Source organism: Haliotis cracherodii, unplaced genomic scaffold, assembly GCF_022045235.1.
Source record: "Haliotis cracherodii isolate W230 unplaced genomic scaffold, xgHalCrac1.p SCAF_12, whole genome shotgun sequence".
Classification (NCBI taxonomy): domain Eukaryota; kingdom Metazoa; phylum Mollusca; class Gastropoda; order Lepetellida; family Haliotidae; genus Haliotis; species Haliotis cracherodii.
The window spans coordinates 12,279,012-12,299,492 of record NW_027266267.1 but is presented as its reverse complement, the minus strand read 5'-3'; the positions used below and the strand labels follow the sequence as shown (position 1 = coordinate 12,299,492).

The following is a 20,481-nucleotide window of genomic DNA, read 5'->3' as shown; positions in this document are numbered from 1 at the left end:
TTATAATAATTAAAAAAAGAACGCATAATGGAAGGCTGAATCCACATGTTAAGTATTACTTTCTGAATACAACATGGCATCAATTTAGTATTTCTAAATAAACGGCACACAGCTATCATGTGTCACAATACATGATCCACACCATTGTGCTATTATCTAATAGCCAGTCTCGTGTTGCTACTAAAAAACAACTTATTTGCGTCCTTTTCACATATCTCAGTCCATATACTTAATACAGTTTGCTATCTAATCATCCTGTTATAGATGAATTCCACTTTAGTTCTTAATCTATCTCAATACATATCTATTTAAAATATTACAATTATGAATACATGTGTATAACAACTGAGATGTGTATTTAATGCCTGCCTCCCAGTATTATTCATATTGCAACTGATTTAGCCGCTTACACAGTACGCTTTCAACATAAAATCACGAACCCGCGCTCATGCCAGTACGCCTTTACTCATACATGCAAATTGTTAACTTAAGTAGTGTGAATGGTACATGTTTATGTTACAGCAAGGATGGAAGAAGTCCCAAACTACACACAAGTGCGTGAAGGTGATCATGCTATGGTAGCCTGGAAGATGCCTTGTTATCGATATGAATTCTACATCATGACACCTAGTGGGGATAAGTTGATGGCAGTGGATTCCAATAAGGTCTACATTCTTTCTAACTACTGGCTCAGAACCAGGATGGTAGAGGTTGTTACCTCCCGTAACACCAGCACCTATGTCTTTCGTCTCTACAATGTTACACTAGCTGATGCTGGGAGATACAGCTGCAGGATAGAGAAAAGTGCAACCAAGATCCCCATGACTCGGTGTACACACGACCTGTTTGTCTCAAGTACGTGTCTCATACGTTCACAATTGTAATCCGGTGTTATCTGTATTGCGTCAGCTCAAGTCTCAAGTACGTGTCTCATACATTCACAATTTTGTTTTCCGGTGTTATGTGTATTGCGTCAGCTCAAGTCTCAAGTACGTGTCTCATACGTTCACAATTGTAATCCGGTGTTATGTGTTTTGCGTCAGCTCAAGTCTCAAGTACGTGTCTCTTACGTTCACAATTGTAATCCGGTGTTATGTGTATTGCGTCAGCTGTGCTACTTAACTGTCAAATTAAAAATGAGTGAGTGAGTGAGTTTCCGAAGAAACAGATACTATTGGGCGTAAAAGGCAAATTAGGCAGTGAAAAGCCATAATATGGAAGGAAAACCCTATCGTATGCATTTTCCTCTTCAAAGTATATACTCGTATGTGGTATATAAATGGACTATTAATGCACTCACTTCGATTTGATATGAAATGTGTGTCCCAAGTGAAATAATTTTCAATTAGCCCTCGGCACATAAACTTGATATTAAATTGTTCCAGGTTTGTGTAAACATAAAGTTATCACCCTCAGCAAAGATAAATCATGTTAATAGAACATATTGTAGGCTTCTTCATTAGGCAGTAACTACAATAGTGTCACTGAAAGTATGTCCAAATATTTAACATAAGAATGTATTCTCTAAGAAAATGTTGATATAAATAGTAGATGTATTTTGTTAAGGTACAAACTTTTTTTGTCTTTTGCGAGTTGTTGAATGCATGCATTCTGAATGTTATAGTTATATTCTAGTAATAGGTGTTTTGTGAGTTTTGTTTTTCTAATGTATACAAATAAGGAGTGTAATATATTGATGCAAAGTGAAGTTTAGTATATAACATTCAATATATTTCAGGTCATGAAGCCACAGGAACAAAGCCAGTTATGACATCGCCGAATAAGTGTGAGTATATAAGTGACTGGTGTAGAGTAGAAAAGTTGCAATTCATCGTTCGTACACAGATTATACTGTGACCTGTATTTACTCTAAACCGTGTATCGTGTAGAATATGCTATTCATGGCACGTGTAGAATCCAAAAGTTCATGTAAGTCTACATACTCGACTTGTGTATACTGTACATTGTCATATGTAGTGCAGGTACAGGAGAAACAGTGCAAAGAGGAGCAGTCTATCGTTACTCTGTATACAGTGTATACTCGGGTAGTGTACGTTTTTAGCGTGTAACATACACTGTGTAGTGCTTAGTATGTACTTGTATGCATGTACTTGGTTATATGATATGATTCAAGACCTAAGTCAACCTTTCTACATTTAGTATGACAGACGGGTGGAGGACTTTTCTAAATATGTCTCATCAGTGACAAGAAAAGCCAAACCGACTTTCCTTTCCATGTGTTTATGACGGTGCTACGAGCGCTTACCTTTCCGCGAATACGTACTACCATCACTATTTGACATGCTGATTATATATACATTTTCTTATGATATAGTCGCAATCGTACATTGGACTCGAATGTTTCTTCATTGGCGCTTTTTTATCCAGAATCTAACCTACTGGCAATTGTATATCGATATCAATATTATAGTGCATATGGTTAGGCCATGTTTATATCTCGTGAAAATGTTCTCCCTGCCAAAAAATGTGGTGAACACTCGACTGGAATCCTTCTCACCAACCATTTGATTGTATATGTAAAATGAATGATAATTTATTTTTCACAGATGGATATGCCGTTCTTATAGGAATCCTGGTAGCGGTTCTCATTGTATTTGCTATCAAACGGTAAGACCACACTTTGATCGCATGTATTCTTTGGAGATCATCTATTCGGAATAAGAAGCTGTTACTCCTACTCGGAGGCTCGGAGTTCTATCCCCGGTCGCGTCATACCAAAAGACGTTAAAAGATGGTATTTGTTGTTACCCTGTCTGGTGCTCGGCATTAAGGGGCTAAAACAAGGACTGGTTGGCTCCAGTATACAGTGTCTGAGTGGGGTATTCATGTTGAACTGCAGCATGGTATCTCAGTGAGCTAGCACTATAAATCGGTATCATCCCGGACTAGTACAAGCAGCCACACACACACACACACACACACGCACGCACACACACACACACACACACACACACACACACACACACACAGACACACACACACACACACACACACACACACACACACACACACACACACACACACACACACACGCACACACACACACACACACACGCACACACGCACGCACGCACGCGCGCACGCACACACACACACACACACATGCACACATGCACACACACACACACACACACACACACACACATGCACACGTGCATGCACGTCGCCATATAAGTGAATAATCGAGGACGCGACAATAAACCCAATTTCACCTACGCTGAAATATTTTGTATTTGAAATTGTAACACGAACAAAATGTTTTACTGTTTCCCTTGTTTGTCTACCTGGTACCTGTATGCGAGTCTGTACATCACTGCTTATTTCTGTTGAAGGCGTTCTTTCTGTATTCAACGCAAGAGGTCACGGCATGAAGACGACAGGAGAAGTAACACGGACGTGTGTAGTGGAGAAGAAGATGAGCTACCATGGCAACCAGACAGCACTGGAGCAGGACAATGTTCGCCGGATGGTGTGACCGTCATGAGGATACATTCGGCAGCTGTTCCTTGTAGTATGATGCCTCTGCCTCGGAACGAGAACAGTGATCGGACGTGTGACATGGAGGAACATATCTACGGAACTGTTACCGTCGTGCAATGTCACACAAGTAGTATACTATGATGAGTTGGCCAAGCAAAAGGTGGTCAACAGTATGTCTCAGTAATTGATAGTATTGAGGTTATTGTTCCGATATGTTATGTTTATAGTATGGGAGTGGTACCACATACAGAGAACAGAACGTTGTTGATAAGGTGTAACCATGGCTTAGATTTCACCATAGCAGTATGTATCTCTTATAAAGATCATGTCAGTGACCTGGGCCCACTTGCACAAAACGATCTTAGCGCTAAGACTATTGTAAGCCTATGCCAAAGTATGGGAGTTACGATCATCTTAGCGCTAAGATCGCTTTGTGCAAGTGGGCCCTGATGTACATATCCCAAATGAGAACACTTTTGTTATGCATTCCACGAACTTTCTTTAATTGTCCATTCACATTACAGCTGTTTAATTAGTTTCAAATAAATTATGGCTTTGCAACAATTCTCGTGTTCATTATGCAGCAGGGTCAGGTTGGCCCTTTCGTCCAAAACGCCAAAATGTCCTATGCAGAGTTGTGTCTCTTAGCCTTGGCAGAATGCTGTCATTCTGTGTACAAATCTTGGTTCTCAATGAATATGTGTTAAAGTCCGTGCTCGTTGGTTTCACCACAGTGGGGAAAGTGTGAGACCTGCATGGCCTCGTGATTTCCTCCCACGTCATGCTGATACGCCGTTAAACTGAGTCACTCGAAGTCACGTACAAAGAAGCCTTATATTCATTAATATGATTAACGTATTTTCGAGAATTGACCCCAGCTGGAATATGATCTGCGTAACCCATTCAAATGTTTTATGACATTAAAACATGTCCTGTTTCATGTCATCCTGAAAATTAGCAAATTTAACAGTGTGAAAGTAGCTGCGGTTAGCTGCCGGGCTAGCAATCAATAACATAGTTTCATAGTAACAGTAACTGAAAACGGGGAAGTGCGAGATCACATGTGAAACTGGATGGAAAATGGAGTGGACTGAGTCCTGCCCCATGGTGATAACTCCTGCTCCATGGTGATAACTCCTGCTCCATCGTGATTACTCCTCCCCCAAGATGATAACTCCTGCCCCTAGATGATAACCCCCACCCCATGGTGATAACTCCTGCCCCTTGGTGATAACTCCTGCCCCAAGGTGATGACTCCTGCTCCATGGTGACAACTCCTGCCCCTAGATGATAACCCCCGTCTTATGGTGATAACTCCGCCCCATGGTGAGAACTCCTGCCATTTGGAGATAACTCCTGCCCCATGGTGAGAACTGCTGCTCCATTGTGAGAACTCCTGCCCCGTGGTGATAACCCCCGCCCCGTTGTGATAAACCCCTCCCCATGTTTAAAACTCCTGCCCAAGGTGATAACTCCTGCTTCATGGTGACAACTCCTGCCCCTAGATGATAACCCCCGTCTTATGGTGATAACTCCTGCTTCATGGTGACAACTCCTGCCCCTAGATGATAACCCCCGTCTTATGGTGATAACTCCGCCCCATGGTGAGAACTCCTGACCTTTGGTGATAACTCCTGCACCATGGTGAGAACTGCTGCTCCATTGTGAGCCCCGTTGTGATAACCCCCTCCCCATTGTGATAAGCCCCGCCCCATGTTAATAACTCCTGCCCAAAGATGATAACTCCTGCCCCTAGATGATAACCCCTGCCCCATGGTGATAACTCCTGCTCCATGGTGATAACTCCTGACCTTTGGTGATAACTCCTGCCCCATGGTGAGAACTGCTGCTCCATTGTGAGCCCCGTGGTGATAACCCCCTCCCCATTGTGATACGCCCCGCCACATGTTAATAACTCCTGCCCAAAGATGATAACTCCTGCCCCTAGATGATAACCCCTGCCCCATGGTGATAACTCCTGCTGCATAGTGATAACTCCTGCCCAATGGTGATAACTCCTGTCCCAAGGTGATAACTCCTGCTTCATGGTGATAACTCCTGCCCAAAGATGATAACTCCTGCAACTAGATAATAACCCCAGCCGAATGGTGATAACTCCTGCTCCATGGTGATTACTCCTGCCCTATGATGAGAACTCTTGCCCCGAGGTGATACCTCCTGTCCCATGTTGATAACTCCTGCCCCATGGTGATTACTCCTGCTCCATGGTGATAACTCATGCTCCATGGTGATAACTCCTGCCCCATGTGGATAACTCCTGCCCAATGGTGATAACTCCTGCCCCATGGAGATAACTCCCGCTCCATGGTGATAACTCCTGCCCCATGGTGATAACTCCTGCCCCAAGGTTATAACTCCTGATCCTAGATGATAACCCCCGTCCCATGGTGATAACTCCTGCCCCGTGGTGAGAACTCCTGCCCTTTGATGAGAACCCCCGCCCCATGGTGATAGCCCCGCCCCATGGTGATAACTCCTGCTCCATGGTGATAACTCCTGTCCCATGTTGATAACTCCTGCCCCATAGTGATAACTCCTGCCCCATGGTGATAACCCCGCCCCATGGTGATAACTCCTGCTCCATGGTGATAACTCCTGCTCCATCGTGATTACTCCTCCCCCAAGATGATAACTCCTGCCCCTAGATGATAACCCCCACCCCATGGTGATAACTCCTGCCCCTTGGTGATAACTCCTGCCCCAAGGTGATGACTCCTGCTCCATGGTGACAACTCCTGCCCCTAGATGATAACCCCCGTCTTATGGTGATAACTCCGCCCCATGGTGAGAACTCCTGCCATTTGGAGATAACTCCTGCCCCATGGTGAGAACTGCTGCTCCATTGTGAGAACTCCTGCCCTGTGGTGATAACCCCCGCCCCGTTGTGATAAACCCCTCCCCATGTTTAAAACTCCTGCCCAAGGTGATAACTCCTGCTTCATGGTGACAACTCCTGCCCCTAGATGATAGCCCCCGTCTTATGGTGATAACTCCGCCCCATGGTGAGAACTCCCGACCTTTGGTGATAACTCCTGCACCATGGTGAGAACTGCTGCTCCATTGTGAGCCCCGTTGTGATAACCCCCTCCCCATTGTGATAAGCCCCGCCCCATGTTAATAACTCCTGCCCAAAGATGATAACTCCTGCCCAAAGATGATAACTCCTGCCCCTAGATGATAACCCCTGCCCCATGGTGATAACTCCTGCTGCATGGTGATAACTCCTGCCCAATGGTGATAACTCCTGTCCCAAGGTGATAACTCCTGCTTCATGGTGATAACTCCTGCCCAAAGATGATAACTCCTGCAACTAGATGATAACCCCAGCCAAATGGTGATAACTCCTGCTCCATGGTGATTACTCCTGCCCTATGATGAGAACTCTTGCCCCGAGGTGATACCTCCTGTCCCATGTTGATAACTCCTGCCCCATGGTGATTACTCCTGCTCCATGGTGATAACTCATGCTCCATGGTGATAACTCCTGCCCCATGTGGATAACTCCTGCCCAATGGTGATAACTCCTGCCCCATGGAGATAACTCCCGCTCCATGGTGATAACTCCTGCCCCATGGTGATAACTCCTGCCCCAAGGTTATAACTCCTGATCCTAGATGATAACCCCCGTCCCATGGTGATAACTCCTGCCCCGTGGTGAGAACTCCTGCCCTTTGATGAGAACCCCCGCCCCATGGTGATAGCCCCGCCCCATGGTGATAACTCCTGCTCCATGGTGATAACTCCTGTCCCATGTTGATAACTCCTGCCCCATAGTGATAACTCCTGCCCCATGGTGATAACCCCGCCCCATGGTGATAACTCCTGCTCCATGGTGATAACTCCTGCCCCATCGTGATAACTCCTGCCCCAAGCTGATAACTCATGCTTCATGGTGATAACTCCTGCTCCATGTTGATAACTCCTGCCCCATAGTGATAACTCCTGCCCTATGGTGATAACCCCGCCCCATGGTGATAACTCCTGCTTTATGGTGATAACTCCTGTCCCAAGATGATAACTCCTGCCCCTAGATGATAACCCGTGCTCCATGGTGATAACTCCTGCCCCATGGTGATAACTCCCGCCCCATGGTGATAACTCCAGCTCCATGGTGATAACTCCTGTCCCATGTTGATAACTCCTGCCCCATAGTGATAACTCCTGCCCCATGGTGATAACCCCGCCCCAAGGTGATAACTCCTGCTCCATCGTGATAACTCCTGCCCCATGGTGATAACTCCTGCCCCAAGCTGATAACTCATGCTTTATGGTGACAACTCCTGCCCGTAGATGATAACACCCGCCCCATGGTGATAACTCCTGCTCCATGGTGATAACTCCTACCCTATGGTGATAACCCTGCCCCATGGTGATAACTCCTGCTCCATGATGATAACTCCTGCTCCATCGTTATAACTCCCCCCCAAGGTGATAACTCCTGCTTCATGGTGATAACTTCTGTCCCAAGATGATAACTCCTGCCCCTAGATGATAACCCCTGCTCCATGGTGATAACTCCTGCCCCATGGTGATAACTCGCCCCATGGTGATAACTCCAGGTGCATGGTGATAACTCCTGTCCCATGTTGATAACTCCTGCCCTATAGTGATAACTCCTGCCCCATGGTGATAACCCCGCCCCATGGTGATAACTCCTGCTCCATGGTGATAACTCCTTCCCCATGGTGATAACTCCTGCCCCAAGCTGATAACTCATGCTTCATGGTGACAACTCCTGCCCGTAGATGATAACACCCGCCCCATGGTGATAACTCCTACCCAATGGTGATAACCCTGCCCCATGGTGATAACTCCTGCTCCATCGTTATAACTCCGCCCCCCCCCCCCCCCCCCCACCCCTCCAAAGCTGATAACTCCTGCTTCATGGTGATAACTCCTGTCCCAAGATGATATCCTGCCCCTAGATGATAACCCCTGCTCCATGGTGATAACTCCTGCCGCATGGTGATAACTCATGCCCCAAAGTGATGACTCCTGCTCCATGGTGATAACTCCTGCCCCTAGATGATAACCCCCGTCTGATGGTGATAACTGCTGCTCCATTGTGAGAACTACTGCCCCGTGGTGATAACTCCTGCCCCAAAGTGATAACTCCTGCTTCATGGTGATAACTCCTGCCCAAAGATGATAACCCCTGCCCCATGGTGATAACTCCTGTTCCATGGTGATTACTCCTGCCCTATGATGAGAACTCTTGCCCCGTGGATATACCTCCTGTCCCATGTTGATAACTGCTGCCCCATGGTGATAACTCCTGCTCCATGGTGATAACTGCTGCTCCATGGTGATAACTCCTGCCCCATGGTGATAACTCCTGCCCGATGGTGATAACTCCTGCCCCATGGAGATAACTCCTGCTCCATGGTGATTACTCCTACCCCATGGTGATAACTCCTACAACAAGGTGATAACTCGTGATCCTAGATGATAACCCCAGTCGCATGGTGATAACTCCTGCCCCGTGGTGAGAACTCCTGCCCTTTGATGAGAACCCCCGCCCCATGGTGATAACCCCGCCCCATGGTGATAACTCCAGCTCCATGGTGATAACTCCTGTTCCATGTTGATAACTCCTGCTCCACGGAGATAACCACTGCCCCTAGATGATAACCCGTCTGATAGTGATAACTCCTGTCACAAGATGATAACTCCTGTCCCTAGATGATAACCCCTGCTCCATGGTAATAACTCCAGCCCCAAGGTGATAACTCATGCTTCATGGTGATAACTCCTGTCCCAAGATGATAACTCCTGCACCTAGATGATAACACCCGCCCCATGGTGATAACTCCTGCTCCATGTTGATAACTCCTGCCCCATGGTGATAACTCCTGCCCCAAGCTGATAACTCATGCTTCATGGTGATAACTCCTGCCCGTAGATGATAACACCCGCCCCATGGTGATAACTCCTACCCCATGGTGATAACCCTGCCCCATGGTGCTAACTCCTGCTCCATCGTTATAACTCCCCCCCACCCCCCCAAAGCTGATAACTCCTGCTTCATGGTGATAACTCCTGTCCCAAGATGATATCCTGCCCCTAGATGATAACCCCTGCTCCATGGTGATAACTCCTGCCCCATGGTGATAACTCATGCCCCAAAGTGATGACTCCTGCTCCATGGTGATAACTCCTGCCCCTAGATGATAACCCCCGTCTGATGGTGATAACTGCTGCTCCATTGTGAGAACTACTGCCCCGTGGTGATAACTCCTGCCCCAAGGTGATAACTCCTGCTTCATGGTGATAACTCCTGCCCAAAGATGATAACCCCTGCCCCATGGTGATAACTCCTGTTCCATGGTGATTACTCCTGCCCTATGATGAGAACTCTTGCCCCGTGGATATACCTCCTGTCCCATGTTGATAACTGCTGCCCCATGGTGATTACTCCTGCTCCATGGTGATAACTCCTGCTCCATGGTGATAACTCCTGCCCCATGGTGATAACTCCTGCTCGATGGTGATAACTCCTGCCCCATGGAGATAACTCCTGCTCCATGGTGATAACTCCTGCCCCATGGTGATAACTCCTGCAACAAGGTGATAACTCGTGATCCTAGATGATAACCCCAGTTGCATGGTGATAACTCCTGCCCCGTGGTGAGAACTCCTGCCCTTTGATGAGAACCCCCGCCCCATGGTGATAACCCCGCCCCATGGTGATAACTCCAGCTCCATGGTGATAACTCCTGTTCCATGTTGATAACTCCTGCCCCATGGTGATAACCTCGCCCCATGGTGATAACTCCTGCTGCACGGTGATAACCACTGCCCCTAGATGATAACCCCGTCTGATGGTGATAACTCCTGTCCCAAGATGATAACTCCTGCCCCTAGATGATAACCCCTGCTCCATGGTAATAACTCCAGCCCCAAGGTGATAACTCATGCTTCATGGTGATAACTCCTGTCCCAAGATGATAACTCCTGCACCTAGATGATAACACCCGCCCCATGGTGATAACATCTGCTCCATGGTGATAACTCCTACCCCATGGTGGTAACCCTACCCCATGGTGATAACTTCTGCTCCATGGTGATAACTCCTGCTCCATCGTGATAACTCCTCCCCCAAGGTGATAACTCCTGCTCCACGGTGATAACCACTGCCCCTAGATGATAACCCCCGTCTGATGGTGATAACTCCTGTCCCAAGATGATAACTCCTGCCCCTAGATGATAACCCCTGCTCCATGGTAATAACTTCGGCCCCATGGTGATAACTCATGCCCCAAGGTGATGACTCCTGCTCCATGGTGATAACTCCTGCCCCTAGATGATAACCCCCGTCTGATGGTGATAAGTCCTGCCACATGGTGAGAACTCCTGCCCTTTGGTGTGAACTCCTGCCCTATGGTAAGAACTGCTGCTCCATTGTGAGAACTCTTGCCCTATGGTGATAACTCATGCCCCATGGTGATAACTCATGCCCCATGGTAATAACTCCTGCTACGCGGATTCATACAGTTTGCACATCGGTTTTTCATCGGTTGCATGCACTTCACGTTTATATATATGTGCACATCAGATTCTGTACCACTGTCTGATAATGTTACTAATCAGTTTCAGAGAGAAGCTCCCCTGATGTGACTGTTGTCGTTGGGTGTTCGATAGTAGGTATAACATTGATCTTTCTTGCCACCATATTCCTCATTCGACTGGAGCATATCAGAGGTGAGATTAAAACCTCTTTGAAATGGGAATATTAAATTATTGTGTTTTACGCGACTTCGAATGTGGGAGGAAGTGGTGCAGGACTTAGAACTTTCGAAATAAGAAGTAGCATCGCGATTAAAGCGTTCGCTTGTCACAGTGGAGGCGCGAAGACCACTTCAGGTGTTCCTCGCCTTCATAATACTTGAATATTGCTAAAAGCGGCGTACTCACTCACTCACTCACTCACTCACTCACTCACTCACTCACTCACTCACTCACTCACAGGAAATGAGTTAACTGTAGTTTCGTTTCTATAAGTTGGATGGACTCATGTGTGCTTGCCAAGAGTTTTAAGTAATTGTTTCCGACTGTGAATACACTATATATTCACCTGCATAAGTCCTATTATTCCTCTAGGTTGATATAGTTTCTTCCTTTGTTACAGAATACTGGAATCTCAGGTAGGTCCCGTTAGTTACACACAAATATATGTAAGTAATATTCTTGCTTATTATTATGAAAGTGAAGGAAGAAGTAGATTTTCTGCACTAAGTAATAAGAAAGAGGATTACATTGTTCATTATTACTTTATTGATAAAACTAATAATCTTCACTGGAAGGTGTTCATAAATGCATCAGTTTTATCTCAGAATATATAATGAATGCACCGTAATAGAAATGTACAAAACAAATGTTTTTTTCTCTTTCCGCAGGTTTCGTCAATCGTATCTCACACCTACCCAGAATATGAATGGACCACTTGAACACGAAGCTGACGGAGAATACGCTGTCATTGAGGACACAGATGGCTCTAGCTCGCTCTATCATCACATGCAGTCACCACGTGCCAGTAGCTCCGACTATGAGGAAGTTAGACCGTTGCCTCCCCGTGTAGCACAACCGTCAGTTGAAACAGAAAACTGAAACTGTATAGTATTTCTGTAAAATAGGCCAGACCTAGGACGGGAAGTATGTCAGCTATTAATCAAACAAAACTCTGGTACCGTTTCTCACTTCAGATTCAACTAGTCTGTTATCATTCTGTTGAACAAATTTAATTATATTTTATTACAAAGACAACCTCAACGACGAAACACAAGACATGACTTGAATTCTGGGCTAAACGGTGGTTGATTAAGTTGAAACAACCTCTAAGTATTTAGAAGACATAAGCTCAGCGAAAGTCAAACACAGACAATAAGTGTTGGCGTATATTCTATAAGCCGAAACATTGTCTCTAGTAGTACTTCTAAGTATGTAGGGGTCTGTCTGGAATGAAGTCTTGATTTCAATTTTACAGCTAAAGAGATTGTTAAATCTGAAAGTTGAACACTCGTTGTTAATATAAGGAAATTTAAATCTGAAAAAGTTTAATATACTGGATACTCACATTGTCCAGCCTATCTTACACAATGGATCAACAATTTGGGATATGAGGCAACTGAGGTGTTTTAGCTCAGTACAAAATAGGGTCTTTAGGTTCTTGCTAGGTGTTGACAGTAGAAAAAACAAGGCTGGGTGTCCGGGGGAAAATGGGCTGGATACCGCCGTTTGTTTTTGAAGCAAAATATAAACATTGAAAGATTACGGCGCAAGATGTACGATACTGTGCTTTGTTTGTTTGTTTGTTGTTTAACGCCGCACTCAGCAATATCCCAGCTATATGACGGCGGTACGATACTGTGAAGTCTCGAATACCGAGTGCTATATGCTGGTGGACAAACATGTTTTCAAAATCCTGGAATGATATTGTTTCAATATGCTAATTGTCTTAATTTTCAGGTAGTACATTTGCATTTGTATTTTGTAACTCAGTGGATTTGATCTTTGGGTTGCTATGGTTGGGTCAATTAACCCTGGAATGATAGAGGGCAACCGATGTTTATGTACATACTTTCATGGTTAGGTTCTTTTATTGTGAACCTGTCTGTGGGAAAGTGTGTGTAGTGTTAAGATATTACGCATAAGTATTGACATTTGTGCAGTTATATATATGGTACAAAACAGATAAGATCTCTCACCAAAATGAACTATATGGAATGTATCTCGCGCGAAGTAAGTTATATGGCCGTGGGTTAGCGGTCGTCATTGTACGTTTGCTACCCCCATCATTGTTGAATGCATTGTGCAGTATAAATCACTGTGCTTCTATGTCTCAGTTAGATGCGCAATTGATATTGTTTTGTTTTTCTGAGTGTGTTAATGATCGTTTACGTTGAATAACCGTGTAGGTATAGTTTTTTCTGTGCTCTCTTGCTCGAACTCTATGAACAGTAACTCATATAAGTATGATACTGAAGTGTACACTTTGGATTATTGTGTCCAGGACATTAAAACATAGAACATAAAAACGTTTGCAATTCGTTGTCATAATGTTATATTGTTTTAATTTGAAGTTTACACGACATACGTTTTTTTTCCATTGGACGAGAGGTCGGTCACATGACCGCGTAATTGATGTTCATAAGTGTATGAACGACACAATTTGACGTTCATACCTTTTTCACGAGACCGTGTTCGTGAAATGAGGTAAACAGTGACGGACTACTTTCACATTCCTGGGGAAACCCCTGGGAATTCGCTAGCACGAATACATACAGAAGCATACTTGCTGATCATTTAGACACTTTAATCTTAAACTCAGCGTTTCAGTATACACTGAGCAACGTCAGAGAGTTTGGCTGCATGATTGTTTACGAATATCCTCACTCCGACCGAACCTATAGTGAACAAAACGAAGAAATTCACATCCAAACTTTCGAAGTAGCGACCTGATCCGTGCCTGGGCTGATTGTGAGTCTGCAGCAATCTTTGAATTTACCTTTGTGTCTAATTAACACATCCTTAATCACCTTTCAATTATCGACCACTTGATTAATGATGACTAACACATGTAACCGCCACAGGTTCATTAACAACTTCCAAAATCTCTCCCGGCACGTTTATCGTGTCGGCCAATTTGACATCTTGTACTTGATTTAAATGCATTACGACGCGCTGTCACTGTGACAGACTTACTGAGGTAGTTTTTAACAGACATTTCTCATCTAATGAGGATATGTTTTGAATACATTTGTTGCAAAGAAACTACAAAAGTTGTTCCTCAAGAACATGTGGAGCATACATGTCAGCTCTTGTTTTGAGGAACGGTTTCATTCCACAATACAGTTGGAATTTGTATGTCTGTCAGTGTAAATATGAAGTCACATGTACTAAATATTGCGTATAGATATAGATCTTTTAAGGTAGAAATAATGACACAAAAAAATATAAGAATTGACTTGGAGTATGACTCTTAATGGAGTGAGGGCCAAACTGTGTGAACGTCGGAATGTGTAAACGTTTAGTATCTCTAACTGACAAATGAAAAGGAAGAAAAGTCATTTTAAAATGACTTAAATATTTTGCCGTTTTGTAAATTTGCCTAAATAAGAATTTCAGTCAATTTACACATTGACTAATTTTACACATTTGACTGTAACATGTAGATTGGGTTATTAAGTCCGGAGACCAGGGATGACCCATTCGCCGAGAAAGGCATTTGGACTGTGTGATCGAAACGTGAGCAAGGAAGTGTCGATGACGAAAACCCGTAAATATCTGGGATGAGAGGAAGAAAACCCGATGTGAGACGTTTGTTGTGAGAGTTTGAGTTACATTTGTGGAAACAGCATTCAATGTGTGTAGTGACTAAATTGTTACTGTGACGTTCTATGATACTCATGTGTAATGTATACTTAAATGCACCGTATACTTGATCGCATATGCATTGCTGTATTGACTTATGACATGAATTCTTAGCGTTATGATCTTGTGAAGTATTAGTATGTATCAGTGAGTGCGTTGTTAGGAAGGATTGCGGTGATCTGTAATTGGAAAGTGTATGCGTGTATGATATGATTTACAGGGGGAGAGTGGAATGTTAATGTGAGTGAATATTTTGTTAAGTATATTGAATTAGGGTAAATTCGTTTAGGTTAGCTGATACATTTATTATTTAGTCATAAATGATTTTGTTATTCCTTCCAGTTGTGCCGGGGCGGTCGTTTAGCCCAGTGGTTAAAGCGTTTGCTCGTCACGCCGAAGACCCGGGTTCGATTCCCGACATGGGTACAATGTGTGAAGCCCATTTCTGGTTTCCCCGGCCGTTATATTGCTGGAATATTGCTAAAAGCGGCGTAAAACCAAACTCACTCACTCACTCACTCCTGTTGTGCCAACCTGTGAAGATCCGGGGTAGAATACGTCTTCTGCAACCCATGCTTGCCGTAAAAGGCGACTATGTGTGTCGTAAAAGGCGACTAACGGGATCGGGTGGTCAGACTCGCTGACTTGGTTGAAGCATGTCATATATCCTAATTGCAGGGATCGGTGCTCATGATATCAATCACTGGATTGTCTGGTCCAGACTCGATTATTTACAGACCGCCGTCATATAGCTGGAATATTGCTGAGTGCGGCGTTAAACAACAAACCAACCAAACAACCCTGGTGTGCTATCCAACATGAAATGTTGTGGAAAAGAATTATCGGTTCCTCTCTGCTAAGAAAACAGTGCGTGACTCACAGTAATATATGTATGCAGTTGATCTCCTTAAAATCTGCTCATACCGATGCCAGTCAGTTGCAATCTGTAAAGTTCTTCGAGCAAAACCTAAATTAGTTAAAAGCAAGCCTTGGACAAATACAGGTCGTGTGTACAAATTTAAATTTTATCTGTATGGTAATTCGTTGGAGTTGCAATTTCCCTTGCGAATAATATAGGCTTCAAGTTAAACAGGAACGAGGATACAGTGTAGTTTCGAAATTATAACTCTCTTCTACCTCAAGTGTGTATTCATGTCATGTGGTGATATTAAGCATGCAGGATACATTGTCACACCATTAAATTATATTGATATGTCATTCTTGTTGTTAGATGTCAAGCAGAATCCAAACAAGAGAATAATATATAACGTCAATGCTGGAGAATAATCTATTTCGATTACATACAGATTACATTTTTAGGACATTGAATGCCAACTCGCCGAAGGTGCGAGAGGTTCCCTTATCTCGTCAGGGTCCAGTGACCTCACCCTGGCGTGCGTGGGTTCGAATCCCGGACAGGACTCCACCCTCACCCCCGACCCCAACCCCCACCTACCCCCACACCCCCAAACAAGAAAAAGTACAAGAATCTGTACTTTACTAAGAAAGTGTTATCCCAAATATAACATTTGTTACATTTGACCACTTTCTAAATGGCATTGTGTATTCATGATTTTGAATGTTAACAACATTTCAAAGATGGACACGTGAAATAGAATCCACAATCATAGCTAATTTCTGACGAGGAAGAAGTTAAAATCAAAAGCCCGGTCTCCTTTAATAATATCTTTAATATTACTGTCAGACACTTTGAACTGTCGCGGCGATCGGTTGTGTATGCGGAAATTATTTTATTTTCATTCTCGAACTACGCATAAACCGTGCGACCTGCACAGAGGTCTCGCGAGTAAGGGACCACGAGGCTAATGTGTGATATGATGGTACATCCAAGCCTAATAGACCAGATGTCGTGCATATTGCAAGGATAATATTAAACATGTATTTCTGGCGTGCTGCACTGTGTTTTGTGGTCTTGTGCAAAAATAGTCACACCCAAGGACTTAACACTACCGCTGCAAGTAAGTACACTTATGTTGTTTTGTGTATTTATTCCTATCTACAATTTATTCGTACCAGCCAGCCCCTATATAAGTACAGCAATATCTGACACCTTCATTCAGCCCTGTCTTTCTTGTGTTTGTTTACCAGTGAGAGAAAAATATGTATCGTTACAGATGTACTTCGAGCCTCTGAAGTTATCAGTCAATATTCTTGATTGTCCATGAAATATACATATCCCTGATTTCATTATTTGTGTATAAAGTGTTTGTGTTTGCACAATTTGATTACCAGCAATTAGTAGTAATCTAATCAATGTTAAGAATGTCAGCTGTTGAAGTTTTTGTTTCCTATGTAAAGGACTTTTAATATAAATTTACAATGGTATTTGGCTGAGGAAGTGAAGGATTGAGAAGTATATATGTGCTTCTGAACACTCATGAACATATCACTACCAAGTCAACAGGTGAAAATTGTAGTTTTCACTTTTTGTAACATGAGTCAGTTATACCTTTAATGTATGACAGCTTATTGATGAGAAGTCACAGCCTGACTACACTGTGTTACTACGTAATTACAATATCCGCTACTTACACCACTTCTTAGAGAAGAGCCTACGAGCAACGAGGAAGTAGGGATTACTCGTCCCAAGTGCATTAATTTGGCAATTTCCGACTCATATGTTTTTGTAAGAAACTGAAGACTAATGTGCGTTTACTGATCCCATATAAAGACATCAATTCAGATATTCTTTTGTTGGAACGATTTTACATAACATCATGCACTAAGGAAGTCGTCATCAATGCGATTATATGACGTCACATTCTCATGACCTTACTTGCGCATAACAAAACAATGGGCAATCGTCATAATGCTCAGTAAAACATACTCCAACATATTTTGTCTCTGTGCTCTTTTGGGTGATATTAATAGGGTATTAATCACACCAAATTTATGTCCCAAGTGGAATAATTATTACCTGTCCCAAGCTTTATTTCATGAGGGACATTCACTTGATATGATAGTTGGTATCCTATTTATACGCAACGATTATTAAAGAATTATCGACAAATATAAATGTGTATGCAGAATGTGCACATGGAACCGCATCACTTCCGCATGCTTACCATAGCATCCAGGCTAGGTCAATATAGAGAGCGCCGAACTATTTGGGAAATGATACCTAATGGTAAACCTTTATCACATCTCTTTCACTTTTTGTTTTCTTGACTGGCCATCGTGACTACACACAGAATGGCAAGCTGAAACTGCTATCCTCGTGATTCAGGCACAAGACAGGATTTTGTATTCATACAGCGCTACTTTCGAATGGCATTACAAGGAGCACGCAGACATGTTAGCTGTTGTGTTCTTTAAGGAGTCTGGTTTATGCAAATGAAGTAAACACTTATCTCCGTAAACATCTCGTTAAATATACAACGTCAACGTCAGAGAAAAATCAGCCTCGGTTTCTTCCGAAACAGATTCCATTGGGCGCAAAAGGCAAAATAATGGTGACAATGATATAAATTGATCGCTGAAATCAGCGATGAAGCGAGGTGTTCGTGATAAGGATAAGCTTGTCCTGCTTCTGCTCTACCTGTAGCATCCGCCACTCACAGCCGTATTCCTGTAAACGTTTTCTTTAAAAGAGTAATGATCACTTTGTATGTTGTTTTCCAAATGACTCTGCAAATTAGAATATCAACTTCATTTCAGTGACCACAAGATATTAACGGAAATGAACAAGGAAGACACATTCACTGTTCATTGTTCCGACGAGGAAATAATTTTGTTTCGAAGTCAAAAATACCCGACTCAAGTGCGTAGTTTATATCGTGTGGTGATATTAAATAAGGACGATTAAACACATTGAATAGACTGTTGTTGTTGAATCTTCTTTGATAGTTTTCAAATATAAATATTCTAACATGTATCAGCATATAACAGAGTCTTGAAGCACTGACTGAGATATTCATTCACACAAAAAGCACTATTGTTTTTCAACGTGTTGTTGAAGTGTGAAGCTCAGATAAATTTGTCTAACATGTAAAGACGCTTAATGCTGTGTCTAACAGAGTTTAGGGGGCACATGTGGCCCAGTCGACTAAGGTGCCGCGATTCGCAGTGCAGAGTTGCGTCCCTTGGGCACGCCAGAAACCTATGATTATGGGTTCGAATCCCGGTTCGCCCCGATTATGTTTCTAGGTTTGTCAGCACAATACCAATGCTCGTGGGTTTCACCGAAGTGGTAAACGTCTGAGACCTGCATCACTTCGGGCCTTCCTCCCACATTAAGCTGACGTGCCGTGATATAATCTGAAAACTGTTAAAAGCGGCGTTAAACCCAACTCACTCACTCACTCACTCTAACAGAGTTTAGAGCTTATACTTGTTAAGAACAAACCCCGAAAACTCATGAATGTTTAGCAAATTCTTCTTTACCTTCAGATCATTTTGGCATACGCCCATGCTTCATGTTTCAATAGTTCCTACTGCACCATGCTTGAAAGGTCCCCGCTGCTTCATGCTTCAAAGGTTCCCGCTGCTTCATGCTTGAAAGGTTCCCGCTGCTTCATGATTGAAAGATTCCCACTTCTTCATTCTTCAAAGGTTCCCGCTGCTTCATGATTGAAAGGTTCCCGCTGCCTCATGTTGCAACGGTTCCTGCTGCTCCATGCTACAAACGTTCCCACTGCGTCAAGCTTCAAAGGTTCCAGTTGCTTCATGCTTGAAAGGTTCCCGCTGCCTCACGCTTCAGAGGGTCCCACTGCGTCATGCTTCAAAGGGTCCCACTGCATGTTGCTTGAATATGTAGACTGTATAATGCTCCAAATGTTCATACTGCTGCAGACTCCAAATGTTCACACTGCATGTATGCATCATGATCTTCTTTTGGTCTGCAACACAATGCCGAACTGCTGTTACTACTGCTACCTGTTCCTGGATGTGTGTTTACTATGTATTGTATTATTTCAGCTGCGTCGCCTGCATATGCTCGCCTTGGGAGTACTGCCTTTCTGTCATGGAAATTACCCCGACATGGACTCAGAGAATTTACAGTGCGACGGTTATCTTCGAAATCTCTGTTCCACATAACTAACTATAACCAAGTGAATGTCACTGACAGATACAAGTCCAGAGCAACATTCACCGGGAGAATGAATTCGTCAGGATCTGGGGTGTTCAGCTTCGAGCTGTATAATGTTGACAGATCAGACAGTGCAGAGTACAGATGTCACAGAGGGTCACCAGGCTCGACCGGGTCAAGAGTGTACGACTGTGGTCAACGGCTGTTTGTAAAATGTGAGTATGATTTAATAATATGAGTACAATCAACCAAGCACAAATAACAGATAAATGAGTCAAATGTAGTTGAAACAAGTTCTCTCAAATCAAAACTACTGGCCATCTCCTTGTGATATTTACTCACAAAATCACCAAAATGTACCTGTTCCAGAATATATCAAATACGAGAGGTAGTCTCATGTCCTCATGCTCAATCGAACATACATTTTGCCAGCGCATTTGTCTTATTACTTGTTGGAAAAATGTTCTCTGACATGTGTATATTTTCATTTAGAAATGATGAGTATGCAAATATAGTTTTACTCAAATATGAGTTTAGGC

The 20,481-nt window shown here is 43.4% G+C and overlaps 1 protein-coding gene across 1 annotated transcript; it reads left to right on the top strand.

The window, feature by feature from the left end:
* The first annotated feature begins 527 nt into the window (after positions 1-527).
* Positions 528-3,642, top strand: LOC139457032 (uncharacterized). The gene is made up of 4 exons (XM_071238478.1): positions 528-855; positions 1,739-1,798; positions 2,568-2,628; positions 3,354-3,642. Exons 1-4 carry the CDS (start codon positions 528-530, stop codon positions 3,640-3,642), a joined length of 738 nt encoding a protein of 245 aa, XP_071094579.1.
* The last annotated feature ends 16,839 nt before the right edge of the window (positions 3,643-20,481 follow it).